Raw genomic sequence first — 19,329 nt, forward strand, 5'->3', positions numbered from 1 at the left:
AGTAAGGAATTAACTATGGAACATTTGAACTTATTAGTAATTATAGGGATGGAGAGCAAGCAGGAGTATCACACTAGGGAAACAAAGCACAAGGTATAATAAATGCAGAGGACTACACACAATGGGAGCCTCTCCCATGTGTATTTACAACAAAGGTTTGTACACAGCATCAACCATACCCATATACTATGAGATATGAATTCTACAGTCTGCGAAGTAAAAACAAGAGCACTTATAGCACACCTTATGAAAACACACAGTAGGCCTTGTGAATGTGAATCTACACCTTGGGAACCCCCGCCTGTGTTCTCAATAAAAATGAAATGAGCACAGAAGTAGACCTAAAGCTCAAATGGCACAATTTCATCATCTGGTTCACTTTAACTAGATGAATGAAGAACACTTTTGTAGAACGGGAAATCAATTATTGGGTATTGAAGTGATTAGAACTTACAGTGAAGTAGAGACAGCAGCCGCGTCACCACTAGAGAAGGAAGCAACAATTTATTATAAATCTACATGTATTCCTGGAATTCTAGAGCATGACATTTACATAAAATGAATGGCTGCAGAGATAATCTTAACTTCATGAATGTGCCCCACAACATAGCCCTATGTCACAGCCGGTAATGCACACTAAAGTAACCTATTCAATGTTTATCTGCACCTATCGACTGAACAGGTTGCAAAGATCTGTGCATTACTGCAATGCACACCACAAAAGTGTTCACCATAGGGTTATACAGCATAGGAATGCACATCTCCTTAGGTACACTTTGTGAATCTACAAATTGGAAATGGAAAACATGCCATAGTTATGCCCATATTGAGAAGCTTCATCCTGGGCATCTTCAGAATGCTAATGAAATATTCTTCTCTGTTTGCAATGCATTTATTGCTCAATTTACATCTTTAGCTTTCTGGGAAAAATTACTTTATAAATACTTTAAAACAGTAGCTACACACATGAGTAGTACAGACAGAGGGATCTTCGGAACAGCCCCTACAGTCACTGGCTCTTGTGTTGTTTCCGAGCTTTGCCATTGATTGTATGCTCCTTCCATCAAACCTATGGCTCTTTGTTGAAGATTAGATTAGCCCATTACTATTCCTTTAGATTTTGAAGAAATCGGGCTTTAAGCAGTCCTCATCCCCTCTGTGCCCCATGCCACTTACTTGCTTCTCCAGTTCATTCACGTCCCGTTAAGAAGCTCTCACTCCCCTTCATCCTATTCTGTGCGCTCACTCTCCGTCGTTGCTCCTGATCCCCTCACTCCCATGTCCCTTCCCACCACCATTCCCCTAAACGCTGCTTTATTCCGGTCACAGTTGCAATTCCCCATGTTCATTTTTTGCCTCTATTTCCCAACATCACCACATTGTTCCGTCATCATCCCTCTCCCTCTTTATTGCTGTTGCCTCATCATCCTCATCATCCTCTCTTTCCATTCCCTTGTCTTACACTGTCATCCTATGGTGGTTCACCCATCTTCCCATATTTTCCTCTGCTTTGTCAGCTAGACAGAATGTTACAATGTATGAAACGTACTATGATACGTCTGTACCATAGCTGCTCAGCTGCCCATGATGAAGGAGGAACAACTGAGGTGGGTCCCTTGTTGCTCAGTGTCAAGAGCCCTAAATCTACCACCCTTATTTAACAAGCATTTGCAATGCAATAGGTCTCGCATTATTTAAGTTTGAGCTATTATTATTGTAAATGGCAATGTTTTTTGCTTTATGCTATAGTTTTCTTATGTACATAAAACGCTACATATAAAGTATTTGTTGTTAAAATTATTTATGCAGTATTTAAATTTGTTTGCATAAAAGATTACAAGAATATCTTAGCAAAAAAGTTAAACTTTTTAATGGTAATTGACTAAATGTCCATTTGTACATTTTAATTTCAAATAGGTAAGTGTAAACATCACAAATGTATTGTGCAAACAGTGCAAAATATTTTAGCCATAAATATTTTTGTTTTACGAGGTAGTTTGTAAGAAAATGATTGTAAAAGGCAAACACTGTAATTAAAATGTAACATATAACAGTACAGTTATGGCTAGTAAACATACATTAGTAGTATAGTATAATTGTAAACAAGATGTAAATAAGACTACAGAAATTAGCATGAATTATCACTTTAATATCAACTTTACAAACATTTTGAAAACACGATCACAGCTGGTAATCATGCATTGGCTTGTTATTACAAGCATTTCATTTTAATAAATATTTCTGATTCCCAAAAACAAATATGACAGTCTCTCAAAATAATGGCTTTTCAGTTTTAGTTGTATCTTTGATCTCCATGTCATCAAGTACTCATGAATATTACTGCCCCATGGACAGAGTCTGGCTTTACATGTCTACATATCAACATCCAATTCCATGAACACCCATCGCATGCCAGGGATGACCATCACCGCTGGTGAAGAGAAGCACAATTGGGTCAAGAATGCCCACAATACGTTGTGGTCCCATTATACCAGGGATGGGCTCAATAATGCCAAAGATGCCAACATCATGCCAAGCATTGCTAGACTAAAAGTGGGAATAATTCTAACAGGGACACCACCAATAAATTAAGAAGGAACACCATTACGCTAAGGCAAGCATTACCGCCTTCGGGTAAAGTCCGCGCTATATAAAAATGCATAAATACATGAATAAAGAAATACCGCCTTCGGGTAAAGTCCGCGCTATATAAAAATGCATAAATACATAAATAAATAAATACCGCCTTCGGGTAAAGTCTGCGCTATATAAAAATGCATAATTAAATAAATAAATACATACCGCAAAACATCCTCGTTACTCTGCCGGCCTGCGACCAGGAAGTCAGGCAGGCCGGCGCGACACCCGGAAACAGGAAGTAGGAGGGCGGGAGCCTACCCCGCCTCCCACGGAAGAGCCGCGATTGGAGCCGTGTTGGGAGCAGGGAGCACCGGAGCAGGCAGGAGCCTACCCTGCGCCCCGGTGCCGAAGGAGGGAAGAAGAGTCCTGCTGCCGGGCCTTGCAGCTGAGGAGAGGAAGCCGGTGAGTGCGTTGCTGAGCGGCGGGCGGGCGGAGGGAGAGGAGCATGTAGGCGCGGGGGGGGGCGGCCTGTGTATGTGTGTGTATGTGTGTGCGTGCGTGTGTGTATGTGTCTTGGAGTGCGTGTGTGTGACTGTGGGGGAGGGGGTGTGTGTGTGAGCGAGTGTCTGTCTGCGACGTGTGTGTGTGTGTGTCTGTGTCTGTGTGCATGCATGCATGCGCGGTAGGCTGGGAGGGCGGCGCATGCGCAGTAGGCTGGGAGGGCGGCGCAGGACGGAACGTGCGCGTTCGCGCAGCCAAATCCGACTGCTAAAAAGCGTGCCAGTTTTGTGTCCCTCATTCCCCGGCATCAGCCGACTATAAGTCTCCGTCCCTGTTCCAGGGCGAGACCTAAAAAGGTATTCCATCCAATTCATGATAGTGTGGAGGGTGCAAAGACCAACTAACAATGTACCTTAATGTCTAACTGGGCTAGAAATGATCTTGTGTTTATGGTGCAGGGCACTATCGAAGGTGCAAATTTGGGGTGTGAAAAGTTTGATCACCGACTGGTTTACAATATGAAGTCAATACATGATAACTAACAGGACTGGATTGGAACGAACATACTCAGGTATGCCACTAAGGGTACCACATTTTAGTTTAATTTTCGTCAGCATTTTCATTGGAATTCTGAGTTATTGTGCAAATGTGCCTAAATAGCTCTTGGACCTGGCCCTTTTTGTCGGGTTATCCCCAAATGTCTTGACTTCTTCCTCCTATTTTTTCAGACCTGGTTTTGTTGGCTGAAGGACTCTGGGCACTTTACCACTGCTAAACAGTTTTGTGTAGTTACCACCCTATGATAGGAACTGTGCGTTTGTGGACCGCATAACCGATGGTGCCAGACTTATTCCATGTACCCCTTCAGGATGTGTTGTCCTATAAGCCAGCTAGCTCACAGTGCCACCATAAGTACCCCTACACCTTGGTGGGAAGCAAATGCTTCTGCAACCACTGAACATGACAACCCTGATTCCCCAGGAATCATGGTAACAGATCTAGAACCCTTTTTCCCACTCACTCATGCTCTCTTCTTCTCAGAGAAATATACAAGGAATACACAGTGGGACGTTATCAATGTTTATTGAACAACATGATTTTTGTGCTGCAATGATTAAAAGACAGAAGCAAATGAAAGTTATTAGAAGTACCAGGACAGTGAACAGAATAAAAAGTTCCACCACTGTGCCAAGACAATGTAAATATATGCAGGCATATAACACAATATAGAAATCTGGCGAACCCCTACTATGCATCCCCCAACCTAAGTGTCTAGGACGTGTGTTTGTTCTGCCAATAATCCCCGTACTGGATGATTCAACCCCTGTTACCTGAAAGGAAAGAATTTAAGTCACTGTTGTGGTCATAAGCTGCACAGCCTTCCCAGAGATATCAGCAAGCTGCTGTGCCGCTGCTTCGGCATGTAGAGATCTCGCCAATGACAGCAAAGCACTCTTCTGCCAAAACCTGGAAATACTTGTTTATTTATAATGAAAATCATCCTTGCGGGTCCTCAGGCAGCATTATGACCTATAGATAACTGTGTCGCCTTTTGGATGAAAAATAGAATGACATTTGCACAATGTGTGTCGAAGCCTTCTACATGGTGTTCAAGGAGTCGTGATAATGGTCTTGCGAAGTGGAACCTGTAAGCGAAGCAGTTTCAGGGAAACTAATCCAGCATTGTCACACTCCAAATATGTGTAAAATGTTATTGTGTGAAAGGGAAGGCAACTTGAGAAATGTGTACATGGTGAGAGATGGCCGCATTTGTTTATGGACCTAACTAAGACACATTATATCAACTCCTCAGACAAAGGGATGCCTCTGCCTGCCTCTGAAATCTACATAGGTTTAAACTGACAGTTGGACTGTTTGTGCATTCACTCTAGGCAGTCACACAAAGAGAGCTGAGGTGTGCCCTGCATATCCTGATGGCCTATCACCATTCTGATGGGTCTTCTTGAGAGAGTGATGGGCATTTTGTGAAACACTTGGTCCCTAAAACCACCTCTTCTGTACAGATACTAGAAACATATTGAATCTGATTCAGTCTATCAGCAATGACAGAGCACAGATTAACCTTAATTAACCTCCTGGTCACTCTAGATGTAGAGACCCTGTATACCAAAATCCCCCAGACAGCTACTCTGGAAGTTATTGAAGATATCTTACGATCAATTGACTGGGTCTCACCCACTCCGATAAGTCTCATCATGGAGTGTGCCTCCCTTGCCCTTATAGAGAACTTTTTCCAATGTGGGGTCAACTGTCCCACCAAACCAAGGAGACTTCTATGGGCAGTACGTTAGCCCCAAGTCTGGCCTGTTTGCATATGTCTCATTTTGAAAAGGAAAACCTTTTGTGCACCACTAACCCTCACCATGAGAACATCTTGAGCTGGTGCCAATACATCGACGACATTTTAATTTTATGGAAAGGAGACAATATCATAAGTAATTCCATAATAGATGGATCAATACACTGTACACCTTCCTCCATATCACAGCAAATACCTTGAAGGCAGGGCTTCCATTTCTGGACCTGATGATTAATTTGACTAATGGGAGACTACACACTAAGGGCCCGATGTAGGTAGGCAAATACCGGTAGGAAACAGCCGAAAATACCAATTTTCGGCCGTTTCCGACGGGTATGTGGATATTGAGATGTAGGGGCATCTAAAATGACAGAATCCGTATTTTTACCGATTCTGTAATTTTACCGATTCGGTAAAATACCGAATTGGTAAAATTACCGAATCTGTAATTTCAGATGTAAGTAGCACTGTTTTCAGTGCTACAAGGGTTTAAGAATTCTTAATTTACCACCAACTAGTAGTTGGTGGTAAATTAAGAAAACCATTTAAAAAGCATTTCTTTTGCTTTTTAAACAGTACCATGTTGCAGACATACATGCCCTAAGGTCATGTATGTCAGCAACATGTGCACCCATGCACAATTGAGGGGTGCAACAGGGTGTCAAAGTGACACCCTGAAACCCTTCAATGTTTCCCCCAAATACCGAATCAGTATTTACCGATTCCGTAATTGACATTGATTCCTATGGGCCTCAAGGCCCATAGGAATCAATGCCAGTTACAGATTCGGTAAATAACGATTCATTAATTACCGAATCATACCGATTCGGTAATTAATTAGGTAAATATACCTACATCCCGATTGTCAGTTCTTAAATACCGAATCGGTATGATTCGGTATTTAAGAATCGGTAATCGGGGATTACCTACATCTGGCCCTAAGACTTTCAAGAACCACACTGATAGTAACAGCCTGCTCCTGTATTTTAGCCACCAGCCCAAGGCCCTACAAGACAATTTACCATATTGTCAGTTTTTGAGATTCTGCCCCAATTGCAGCGAGATCACTGATTTCAATGAACAAGCCAATGCACTAGCAGGTCATTCAGAGACCCGTCACTACCCTGTCAGATACATAATTAATGCAAAACAATGTGCACGGAATAACAACAGAAAGGCCCTGTTAGAACCTTGGGAGAGACCCAGGTCGGATGTCCCAACTTGTGTCACAACCTTTACGCCAGAATCCAACACCATTCTAAAAATCATAAGAAAACATTGGCCAATCCGATTAACAGGCAACCTCAAATTACCCCGCCAAGGTTTGCTTACAAAAGATGTGGCTAATCTGAAGGACATTCTCATTCAAACTTGACCAAAAAAGAACACAGCACTGACATAAAGGCCCCCATGGGAACTCCCGCCAGTAGTAGGACATTTCCCCTGTGGTCTATGTAATGTGTGTGCTTTAACAGAAGCCACCAAAATACTTCCGCTGAACGAAACCCTGACATGGGTACAAAAGAAGCACATGAATTGTAATTTGAAGAACTGTATATACATGAATACTTGTCCATGTCAATTGAAATACAAAGGAATGACCACAAGAGCAGTAAAAATTAGAATTATTGAACACCGCATTACTATAAGATGCAAAAAAAATGACAACAAAACTAGCAATCATTTCCTGACTGTAGGTCATTCCACTGATAACATCAGATGGACAGTGCTGGAAGCCCACCAACAGTTGACACAAAAGATCCTGTTTAAAATAGAACAAAAACTGGATTTTTCGATTATTCACTCATATTGTGGACCTGAACTATGATATTCCATGGGTAGAACTGAATAACTAACAAATCCTGCACAATCATTACACAGCCAGCCTCTTGGGTAGGGACACAGTGTGCAAACTTACACTGGGGGACTCTCCAGATCTCTTGAGTTACATGCCTTTCTCTTGAGTTACAAGTGCACCACCGTTCACCCCTTAGATTCCATGTCATTTACCGCCCGCCTCGTAGTGGCCCTTCGTTTTTGGAGGAACTCACTGACTTCATCAGTGACCAATACTCGCAAAGTGACAATCAGACGTTCGTGGGTGACTTCAATCTCCACTGGGACTCTCCGCAAGACTCTTCCGCAAACTCCCTGGCCACCTTCCTCTCTGTAAACGATCTCATCCAACACTGCTCAGAATCAACACACTCTAAGGGCTCAACCTTGGACCTTGTTATTTCTAAAGCAGGCATGCTTTCCATCACTACCCCTATTCATGTAGACTGGTCTGACCACGTCCTCATCCCATTCTCTATTCAACTATCACACTCGATAACACTTGGCCAACCCAAGAGGGCTATCTCCTGGTTCCGTGATGTTAAAAATATTGATGTCGGTCCCCTCTGTGAATCAGCTTTGTTATCACTTCCAAGGCTAGACCCGAACCTAGATGTTGACGATCTCACCTCCCATTGCTTCACAGTTCTTGCAGATGAAATCAATAACGTCGCTCCACTCAAAAGCAAAAGGTTAAGGCCCACCCCCTCAGCACCTTGGTTCAACAAATCCCTCTATGAAGAAAGGAAGCAGCTAAGATTCCTAGAGAAACAATGGAGGCAAGTGCCCTCCACCGATAACTTGTCCACGCTTCGCTCCGCAAGATCCAAGTACCACAAACACATCTTCCTTGGGAAAGCGGCGCACTTCAAAACCCTCCTTGAGTCAGCCAAAAATAGACCCAAAAAACTATTCGATCTCATCAAGATTCCTGACTGCTCTCCCCCATCCTCCAAGTTGGAGGATTCTGCAAAGAGAGCAGCGGATTTTGCTATATTCTTCGACGAAAAAGTGCAGTCACTTGTGGATCAGCTCGCTCATCCTACCCCTCCAGAGGAGTCCAAATCCTTAGCCATTTGGCAAAACTTTGACCCCATATCTGAAGATGCCCTTCTCAAGTGCATCCGCGAAACAAAGCCCTCCAACCATCATCTGGACCCCATCCCCAGTGCTATTGTCATTGACTTTTATACCCTTTCCCTCTCCTACTGGACCACTCTGGTCAACCTCTCCCTCTATCAAGGCTCCCTTCCTGTCTCCTTCAAAACTGGGCAGGTCACCCTGCTGCTTAAGAAACCAACTGCCGATGCGTCTGACCTCAACAAATTCCGCCCCATCACTAACTTACCCTTTCTTGCGAAGATTACAGACAGATGTGTAGCGAAACAACTCTCTCGTCATATCAAGGACAATTATCTTCTTGACAATTTCCAGTCTGGCTTCATTCAAAACTGCAGCACTGAAACAGCCCTACTGCAAGTGGTTGATGACGCGCTGAGGATCCTCGACTCTGGGGGGTCCTGTCTTCTAATTCTCCTTGACCTTTCTGCAGCATTTGACACTGTCAATCACAACACCCTCCTCAACATTCTTAAACAGAGAATGGGCATGGAGGGCACTGTGCTTAAATGGTTTGCCTCCTTCCTCTCTGATAGATCCCAAATGATCAAAATAGCGAACAGTCTTTCATCGCCTGTGGCGGTAGGTCAAGGTGTTCCTCAAGGCTCTATACTTGCACCCACATTGTTCAATCTCTACTTAGAACCACTAGGAAATCTCCTTAGTAAATCCGGGATCCACTATCATCTCTATGCTGACAACACTCAAATCTACCTCAAGGTTGCCTCCACTCACGATCTCTCCATCCTAAGCTCTACTCTCGACTCCATTCATAACTGGATGTTTACTCATCAACTGATTCTGAATCCCTCCAAAATCGAATTCCTCCTCTTCTACTCTTCAATCTCTTCTCCCCCGGTGCAATCATGGATGGATCAGTTGAATCTACTTAACACTAAACCCATCATTGCCGACAGCGCAAAATCCCTGGGTGTCATTCTCAACAAAAAACTCAATCTATCTCCCCACATCAATTCCATTGCAAAGTCTGCTCGATACCATCTGCGCCTTCTTTGGGGAATCTGTCGTTTCTTCCCGGAGCAGGACCGTATAATCCTAGTGCAATCGCTGGTCCTCTCCAGACTTGACTACTGCAATTCTCTTCTTACTGGCCTCCCCAAATTCCACCTGTCCCCCCTTAAATCTGTTTTCAATTCAGTAGCTCATTTCATTTATGGGGCCAAAAGAAGCGACCACATCACACCGATGTTATCCACCCTCCGCTGGCTTCCAATCGAGGCTAGAGCTATCTACAAGACTGCTTGTATCACCCACAAAGCCTTGCACTCCTCCTCTCCTCGCTACCTGGTGAGTAAACTGAAACTCTCTGGAGGCTCTAGACCATCACGAAATGCGGAAAATCTTCTGCTTGAACCTCCCACTTTCAAGAAGGAAAGAACGATGGCACAATCCTTTTCAGGCAACGCGGTGAGAATCTGGAACTCCCTTCCGCCGCAGCTCCGGACCACCACCTCCTCCCAGGCCTTCAAAAATAACCCCAAAGTTCTCCTCCTTCAAAGACACTTCCAAATGTAATCCATGCCCTCTCTATTATCTGTAGGAAGCCCTTCCATTATAGAAAAATCTACTTTACATGACTATGGAAGTGTCTTCCCAGTGTGTTCTTGTGGTCTGAGAGTCTGCCATTTAGTGCAGTATTATCTTTCTACCTGTGTTTGGTACTCGTGTGTAACATGCACCCGTCACTTTCTCTTGTAGCACACTGTTTTCTACCTCTTACATTTGTTTATTTTCGATACCTGCACATGTGCCACCATTGCGTACGTTACGTTTGTTCTTGTGCTTGAGTGCCATCCATATATTGCAGTATTATACCCCTATGTTTACTTTGTACGCTTTTGTAACCTGCACACGTCACTTTTTCCTCCTGTAATGCACCGTTTGCTACCTCTTTTATTTTGTTGGTTCACGATTGTCACTTTTGTAATGCACCGTTTGCTACCTCTTGTATTTTGTTGATTCACGATTGACACTTTTGTAATGCACCGTTTGCTACCTCTTGTATTTTGTTGGCTCATGATTGTCATTTTTGCTTCAATTAATGTAACGTTTGCCTTTGTATTTTGTTCACTTGTAATGTTCTCATGTATCAGTTTTGTTCCTATTGTGAAGCGCTCTGACACCTTCGGGTAAAGTCCGCGCTATATAAAAACGCACAAATAAATAAATAAAATAAATAAATAAATAAATATCCTTTTTCCCAATAAGCACCCCCTTGAATACAATACAGGCACTCTATATTGTAATTGAAAATAATGTCAAGGTACAACCTTTGCGTTGTTTAGAGAAGTTTCATTCTTGCATATAAGAGGAAGAATTCTTGCATCAACTGTAATGTTTCTTCCGATACACATCGTACCGGCATGTTCCCAGAAACATCTTTGTCTGTACACACACTCCTTCACACACTTTAAATCACTTAGAGCTGCAGAATATTTATTGCTCTATGATGGCGGCCGGATTGCACCACCACTTTCTGATGGCTCATAAGCTCACGGTCAGACGTGTGCAAGTTGTTGCTGCGCATAAGAGAACCCCGACTCCCACTCGTGCTTCCGTCTGAGGAAGCAGAGCCAGGGTAGGTCTAATGGCGGACGCCACTCAATGACCGAGTAAGTATGGGGACCAACTACAGGGGCCCTCTCTGGCCCGCTGTAAGACACGCAGACCATAGTAGCTTTATCTTTTCTGTTTTTTTCTGCTAAGGATGCTAATAGGCATTTCCTCTGCCATTCCCTCATGGGGCTGTAGTCATTACCCGAATGGAAAGGGGGGGCCGCTCGGGCCCCCCGCACGGATGGTGGGGCGCCGGACCCCTACTGTAGCCCTCTCGATGGTGGGGCGTGCCTCTGAGCCGCGTCTTGATGTCGCGGTGGGGCGTGCCCCACCAGCGATTGGTGGAGTACACCGCCTTGACCCGTAAGCAGTTGTATGTTTCCGGGGATAGGTGGGAGGCTCTGGGGGGGGGGGGTGGACCAGTGCAAATTGGTCGGCCTCCCCCTTTGCGGGGATTTAAAAGGGCTGGGGAGCGCAGGAGCCATCCTCTTTCTCCCGCGCTCCTCAGCAGGCTACACCGGTCCCGAGCCCCTCGCCTGGCCGGTGAAGTTTTTTGGGGGATTGTTTGTGAGCGTCATAATCGATCTTTTTTATCTTGCAGGTGCTTCATCGAGGCTGTCAGTGGTGTTGCTGAGGCGAGACTGGAGCGACGCACGAGAACGGCGGGAGGAAGGTGCTAGCGTGGCCGAGTCACGGCTAAAAATCTTACGTCTTGCTCCGGCGTGGCAAGGAGGTGCGGGGGGAATGTCGCCGGTCCGGTGCTTCCAGGGAAAGGTGGCCAAGAGCTGGTGTGTGGTAGCTGGGCGGCGACGGACTAAGGTATTGTGAGGAGCGCTGGGGGCCCGACGGCCAAGCACCGGCAGTGAGCTGCATATGAAATTTAACACGGCAGTGCTGTATTATTGTTGGAGGGCGTGTTCTGTCTCCTGATGGCACTAGGTTTGGAAAACACCGCTGTGTATCGGTGAGATGTTCGGGGGGAGTCACAATTAGCGTTAAATTAGCGCACACCGAGTCTGGTGTTTTTTGAGAGCCAGCAACTGTTGCATAAATTAACACGCATCAAGTCGGGTTGTTTCCGGGTGGCAGCAGTGACGCACGGTGTGAGTAGGCGAAGCAGGGTCGACCAGGGTAGGCTGTGGATGGGTGACCAACTGTGAAGGCCTCACAATTCTAATCTCGTAGTTGTGCTAGATTACACAAGATTGTTTGTGGGAGTGTAATTAAATGCTCAGGCCATAGATACTGTTCAGGTGGGCTCTCCTGGGACGGGGATTGTGAATATCATTGAGTGTATGCTGGGTGCAGCGGAAAGCCTCTCAATCGTGCGTTGGTAAAGGAATGTTTAGTTTTTAATTATCCATTACGTGTGGTAATTATACTGGTGTGGTGGTCCATTCGCAGAGGGGGTTTGCCTACATTTTTTAGGATTGGTTCTCGCCAGGTGGGGAGAAGCAGTGCGTGCTGGTGAGGTGCAGACAGACGGTTTTTATGTGTCAAGATACGGTGTATTAATTTTCTTTTTTATCATAGACACATATGCGGGGGGTATCCAGTGGCTGGCCAGTGGACTGAGTGGACGCAGCAAAGCACGCAGCAAAGCACGCAGGACAACAGCAACAGAGGGACACGGGTAGGCCAGCATTTCACTGCTTCTGGCGGGCCGCCGGGCTTGAGTATATTCGCCCAAACACTCAGGCTAGCTGGTGTTCGCGGTCACAGTCGCGTTGTGCTTACGGCCTGCCTGTGATCTCCCAACTACAGAGGTACTGGGGACATCGAGCCAGCAGGGGGCCGGCAGGTGTCAGGAGGGACTTCACAAGTAGCGTAGAATGTCTGGTGGGCGTGGCGGGAAGCGGTCCCATGTGGAAACTATGCTGCAGTGTATGATGAGAAAAATGTCAGCTATGGACAGGAGATTGGGGAATGTGGACCAAATGCGAAGGAATGTAGCTGAGTTGCGCCAGAGGTTGGACGATCAGGCAGGGCCATCAGGGAGACCAAGGCGAATTATAGTGCCTCCGCAACCCAGGGGGTACTTGGATGCTTTATCAAGTAGGAGTAAGGGCAAGAGAGGAAAAGGACGGGCCGCCAAGCCTAGAGTTGTAGGGGGTTCCCCTGCGCCGGTGGCCACACCTCCAGTGACACCGTTGACCGCACCTCAAGGTCAGGGCGGTGCACCGGCGATTCCGGTGCCGGTCAGTTCAGCACCCGACCAGAAAGTACCTCCTGTGGTGGCCCCCCCTGTTGTCCCAGCATTACCAATGCCAACTGCAGCACCTGCTGCGGGACAAAGTGTAGGATTACCCATACCTGTAATTGTTTCACCTCCTGGTGATGGGCAAATCCCTCCTAAGCTGGCAGCTCAGATAGCGGCAGTACTCCCCTGGTTAAAGATAGGTGAAATGTTACCTTCCTCTGCGGAAGACCCCGGGGCAGAAGCCCAGAGGATGGTGGCGAAGATCAGAATGACCAGTGGCTTGGGGGGTGGGGCGGGCCCTCTTATTCTTCTCCAGACAACAAGTGCGGCCGGCGACGGGGGAAAATACAAGATAGTTGACCCTACACGTACCGCTGAGAATGGTAAGGAGGTGGCATTATTTAACAAATATGGTTAGTGATAAAATATCACAACCGTGCCAAACGCACAGCGCAAATTGTACTTTTTTCCTCCTCTTCTAGATATTAAAGAACCATTTGTTTCAAACTAACAATTTGTTATCATGTGATTTTCACATTTATTTAGATCATATTGTTCTTGTTAATGAATTCATAACCAGTTTCAAATTTGAAAATTCATTGTCATCATTTCATTGCAAGAAACACATTTTCTAATGCATTGTATTGACATTCATACAGACATTATGAGTCATTCGGCGATAGTTGAAATAGTTGGCCCGATGCATTTCGGGACGGATGTCCCTTCTTCAGGGGCCTCTGTAAAAAACCGTAAACAAAAATATATTTTAACCACACACTATGTTCAAATAGGTTATAATAGCCACTTCAAAGTTCTGAGTGTATCACCATATTCATGTTATCATTAAGTTTATATCACTGCCTCAGTTTGATCACTATAAGATTTACGATACATCATCATTCTATGCATTTAAGTTGTTGTTAGACATAGAACTGATTGGTAGGAAACGATGTTTGTGTAACCATGTGCAGATATGGACTCTGTTTTAAGCTTGTTGATGCCTCTGCTTTCTGCCCAAACTATACGGAATTTACATATAATCTGTTATTTTGTCGTTCAAAAAACGATTATAGGGTAAACACTCACATATTTGTGTGTCGTGAATTGTTTCACTCGGCGATGTCGTGGTAACTGTACACCTTCTTAAAATCTGGTGAATGAAGGAGGGACAGTTTTAATCGAATTCCCACTTATATCATTTCATAATATGTGCAGTTTTAGTGAGAAACAACGAATAAGCGTTCATTACATTGTCTTGTAATCAGTTTTGCTTGTCTGAAATAAATCAAAACAAACAACCGCTTTTAGTATCGGGCAAGTAAATAAACCGTGGCTTTTGGGCTACACTTTTAAACAACCAAGTTTAGTCGACAAGTAGCTCACCTTTAGGATTATTCAGGTGAAAGTTAACGCGTCGCGTTTCGTCTTCAGCACACTTCCGGGTTTCCGAGATCAGAAAACCCTTCTCGCGATTCTGTTAAGTACAGGTAGCGAGTGGGACCGACATAACGTGAAAGATAGAAAGAGGCCGCAATACTGCGGCGGCCATATTGAATTATTACATTCGCCGTAATGGAGTTAAACATAACGTGTAAACACTCCGTGATGAATGGTGATGAATACGCACACTGAACATAAACACGACATGTATAATATGAACTACACGTGCCGAAATCAATGATACTTAAGTTTGGCCTAAAAAATATTTTTGTCACTTCACATAGATTATGTGTCAATTAACTATACTGCACTAATCCTGTTTATTTGAGGCGTGTAAATATATATATCCTTCCGGCCCAGTAGTTTTATTTATGTACTCGCGTGATGGTTGCTTAATGAGTGAAACCCTGAATTATATGTGTAATCCCCCAGGGTTTTGAGATAGTTTGGACAATCAATTTATCGGGCAATCACTTAATAACATTTCTAAACAGTCATACATAGAAAACCATGATTTCTAAACAGCCCACATATACAATAAAGTTGCGAGTCTTTCATCTTAAAACAATTTCACGTGTTACAAAAAACATCCTAAATCTAACTTGTCATTAAGACCCTGAGGTTCCATAGTTTGGAATTTTTTATTTAACATCACTTCCCTTTGGGATAAGATTTTTCGACTATCTGTCCCTTCTCTTGTTTCAATTTTCTCAATAACCATGAACCGGACTTGAGATATGTTGTGTTTATGAGTAATCCAATGTGCGGCCAGATTGGATTTGATGTTCTGATTACGTATCATACTCTTGTGTTCTCCTATTCTGACTTTGAGTTTTCTTTCTGTTTTCCCGATGTACATAAGTCCACAGGGACATTTTATGCAGTAAATTACAAAGTTTGAGTTGCAGTCCGCTGTAAATTTCAGATTTGTTTTTTCTCCAGTTCTTGGATGGGTTACGAAGTTTTGTTGCATTACATTGTTGCAATGTATGCAGTTGTTCCATTTCCTCATTCCTCTGTATTGTCAATTTCAGGTGCTGTTCTCTGTTTGAGTTGTTCTTGTAAGTTGCTGCTTCTGGTATAAGTAAAAATGGGTTTAGTTTGGAAGATGTTGTTGAAATCTTCATCATTTTGTAATAGTTCCCATCTCTTTGAAATTATTTTCCTGATGTTGATGGCTCTGGTAGAGAACTTATATACGAATACGTTTCGTGTCATGGTTGTCACTTTCTTTTTGCTTTTCAATAAAGTTTCACGCTTAATGGTTTTGACACGGTCCTCTGCTTTTTCGATACAGCTCAGGGGGTAACCCCTTTCCTTGATTTTCTTTTTTAGCCTGCATAGATCTTCCTCATGGGCCTCTGGTGTAGAGCAGATTCTTTTGCTTCTCAACATCTGTGAAAAAGGTAAATTCTCAATCAATTTTGGGGAGTGAAAACTCTGGTATAGTAATGTGTTGTTGTGATCTATAGTTTTCACGAATGTTTGAGTTTGAATTTCTGATTCCCTTTTTGTTATCTTCACATCCAGAAACGATATTTCTTTGTTGCTGATCATGTGTGTACATTTTATTCGAGGATTTTTCTTATTCAACTCCTTGATGTTCTCTTCTAAAGTTGTTCTCGAACCATTCCAAATTAGGAAGATATCGTCTATGAATCTCCGGTACAATATGAGGTTCGCTAGCCATTTGGTGTCAGATAATATGTGAGATTCTTCGAACTGCGCCATGAAGATGTTGGCATAGGTTGGAGCTCCCCTGAATCCCATACTGGTTCCACTGATTTTCAAAAAAAAATCTTCTTCGAATCTAAAATAGCTGTGTTGAAGGCAAAATGTAAGAAGCTCGATTATCAAAATTTTATTGGCACCCAAATTTTCCAATTGTAATAAGGCCCATTCTGTTGCTTCAATGCCTTCCTTAAGGGAATAGATGTGTATAGGGCGGTAACGTCGATGGTGCACATCATCCACTGTTGACTTTGCGTCATATGAAGCTCATTCATTTGATTGAAGAAATCTGTAATGTCTTTAATGTTCGTTTTCCATTGATTGACAATTTTTTGTAGAAATTGATCAATATATTTCCCCAAAGGTTCGAATAACGATCCTACCCCAGAGACTATCGGTCTGAAGGGTGGATCGTGCAAGTTTTTATGTACCTTAGGTAACATATATATATGAGGCCTTTTTGGGATTCTGTTTGGTTAGAAATCGCTCCGCTTTACTGGATATCCAGTCCATGGTACGTGCATGGTGTAGAATATTTCCAAGAGTGTCGAGAATTTCTTGTGTGGGATCCTTATCCAATCGTAAATAGGTGGTTTCATCAGCCAAGTGTTCTTTGACTTTTTTGTTGTAGTAATCAGTATCCGTTATGATAAGGGCTCCCCCCGTATCTGCTCGTTGAAATGTCAATTCCTTTTTGTTGACCAATTGTTGTAGTATTTTTCTCTCCAGTTTCGAAAAGTTGGGTTTCTTTTTAGTGGAAAAATCCAGTTTTTGTATGTCTAATAAAACAAATTTTTCGAATAGATCAATGGTTTTATGTGATGTTGGGGCGATAAAGGTACTCTTGGGTTTAAATTCAATGTACTCTTTTGCTTCTGGTGGATCTAAATCCACAATCACATTAGTGAAGAAATGTTTTAATCTGATGTTCCTCACAAATTTGTAAAATGCTATTTCTGTTTCTGCCAAACTTGAATAGTATGTAGGTACAAATGACGTTCCTTTGTTGAGTACTTTCATTTGTTTATTGGTGAGTTGTATGGACGAAATGTTGATCACTATGTTCTTGTGCTCTGTGTGTTGGGTTTGGTTTTTTCTTTTTGTTTTTCCTCTCCTGGTTTTTGTTGGTTTCCGCTTGGTTTTGGATCCGGTGGCTTTGTGGGTTGTTGGCCCTGTGCTAAAAAAGATTCCGCTGATGTTATGGCTTCTTGTGTCATAGTTGTTACTGTCAGGTCACTGGATACTCCTGTTCCTTCTTTGCTTTGAATAGGTGCTCTTGATGTTGATATATCTCTATTCGAAACTACACTTTCCTCTGATGAAGTGAATTGTTTTTTGGGTGTTGGACGCCGTTGTGCGTTCATTTCAGCCCATGTGTATACTTCTTTTAAGCGATAATCAATGGTATCGCGTTTGAACTTTCTTAATTTTCTCTCTTGCAAGTCATTTTCGTAGCTTGCTAGTTTGTTATTAATTGTTTCCAGGTTGTTTGCCTATTCTTCTGCCTCCATTCTGTTGGATAAATCTCTTTGGATGTTCAAGATCTCTTCTTCTAGTTCTTTAATAGATTTTGATAATTCTTCGACGATAAGCAGGATAAGGTCTAGGGAGCATTTATTTAATACCGCATACCATTTATCCATGAATCCTTTGTTGTTGTAAACGGAAGAGAAGGGGTTTAATCGCGAGTCTTAAGCCTCTTGGGATGTGTTGATGTTTATGGTATTGAATTAGCGTCGACGCATGAAGTCTTTGGTTGAGTTCTCGACGCATAGTGAATTCCAAATGTTTGAGTTGCACGATCCACCCTTCAGACCTATAGTCTCTAGGGTAGGATCGTTATTCGAACCTTTGGGGAAATATATTGATCAATTTCTACAAAAATGTGTCAATCAATGGAAAACGAACATTAAAGACACTACAGATTTCTTGAATCAAATGAATGAGCTTGATATGACGCAAAGTCAACAGTGGATGATGTGCACCATCGACGTTACCGCCCTATACACATCTATTCCCCTTAAGGAAGGCATTGAAGCAACAGAATGGGCCTTATTATAATTGGAAAATTTGGGTGCCAATAAAATTTTGATAATCGAGCTTCTTACATTTTGCCTTCAACACAGCTATTTTAGATTCGAAGAAGATTTTTATTTGCAAATCAGTGGAACCAGTATGGGATTCGGGGGAGCTCCAACCTATGCCAACATCTTCATGGCGCAGTTCGAAGAATCTCACATATTATCTGACACCAAATGGCAAGCGAACCTCATATTGTACCGGAGATTCATAGACGATATCTTCCTAATTTGGAATGGTCCGAGAACAACTTTAGAAGAGAACATCAAGGAGTTGAATGAGAAAAATCCTCGAATAAAATTTACACACATGATCAGCAACAAAGAAATATCGTTTCTGGATGTGAAGATAACAAAAAGGGAATCAGAAATTCAAACTCAAACATTCGTGAAAACTACAGATCGCAACAACACATTACTATACCAGAGTTTTCACTCCCCAAAATTGATTGAGAATTTACCTTTTTCACAGATGTTGAGAAGCAAAAGAATCTGCTCTACACCAGAGGCCCATGAGGAAGATCTATGCAGGCTAAAAAAGAAATTCAAGGAAAGAGATTACCCCCTGAGCTGTATCGAAAAAGCAGAGGACCGTGTCAAAACCATTAAGCGTGAAACTTTATTGAAAAGCAAACAGAAAGTGACAACCATGACACAAAACGTATTCGTATCTAAGTTCTCTACCAGAGCCATCAACATCAGAAAATAATTTGAAAGAGATGGGAACTATTACAAAATGATGAAGATTTCAACATCTTCCAAACTAAACCCATTTTTGCTTATACCAGAAGCCGCAACTTACAAGAACAACTCAAACAGAGAACAGCACCTGAAATTGACAACTACAGAGGAATGAGGAAATGCAACAACTGCATACATTGCAACAATGTAATGCAACAAAACTTCGTAACCCCTTCCAAGAACTGGAGAAAAAACAAATCTGAAAT

At 43.0% G+C, this 19,329-nt stretch overlaps 1 protein-coding gene across 1 annotated transcript in view; it reads right to left on the reverse strand.

Annotated features, from left to right (window-relative positions):
• Positions 1–19,329, reverse strand: part of LOC144782986 (uncharacterized) — a 606,463-nt gene that overhangs the window by 146,021 nt on the left and 441,113 nt on the right. Inside the window, exon 10 of the mRNA XM_078662199.1 lies at positions 455–484. Coding sequence (XP_078518325.1) covers positions 455–484 — 30 coding nt within the window. The remainder of the gene's footprint in view (positions 1–454; positions 485–19,329) is intronic.

This window comes from Lissotriton helveticus, chromosome 9 (assembly GCF_964261635.1).
Source record: "Lissotriton helveticus chromosome 9, aLisHel1.1, whole genome shotgun sequence".
NCBI classification, from domain to species: Eukaryota; Metazoa; Chordata; class Amphibia; order Caudata; family Salamandridae; genus Lissotriton; species Lissotriton helveticus.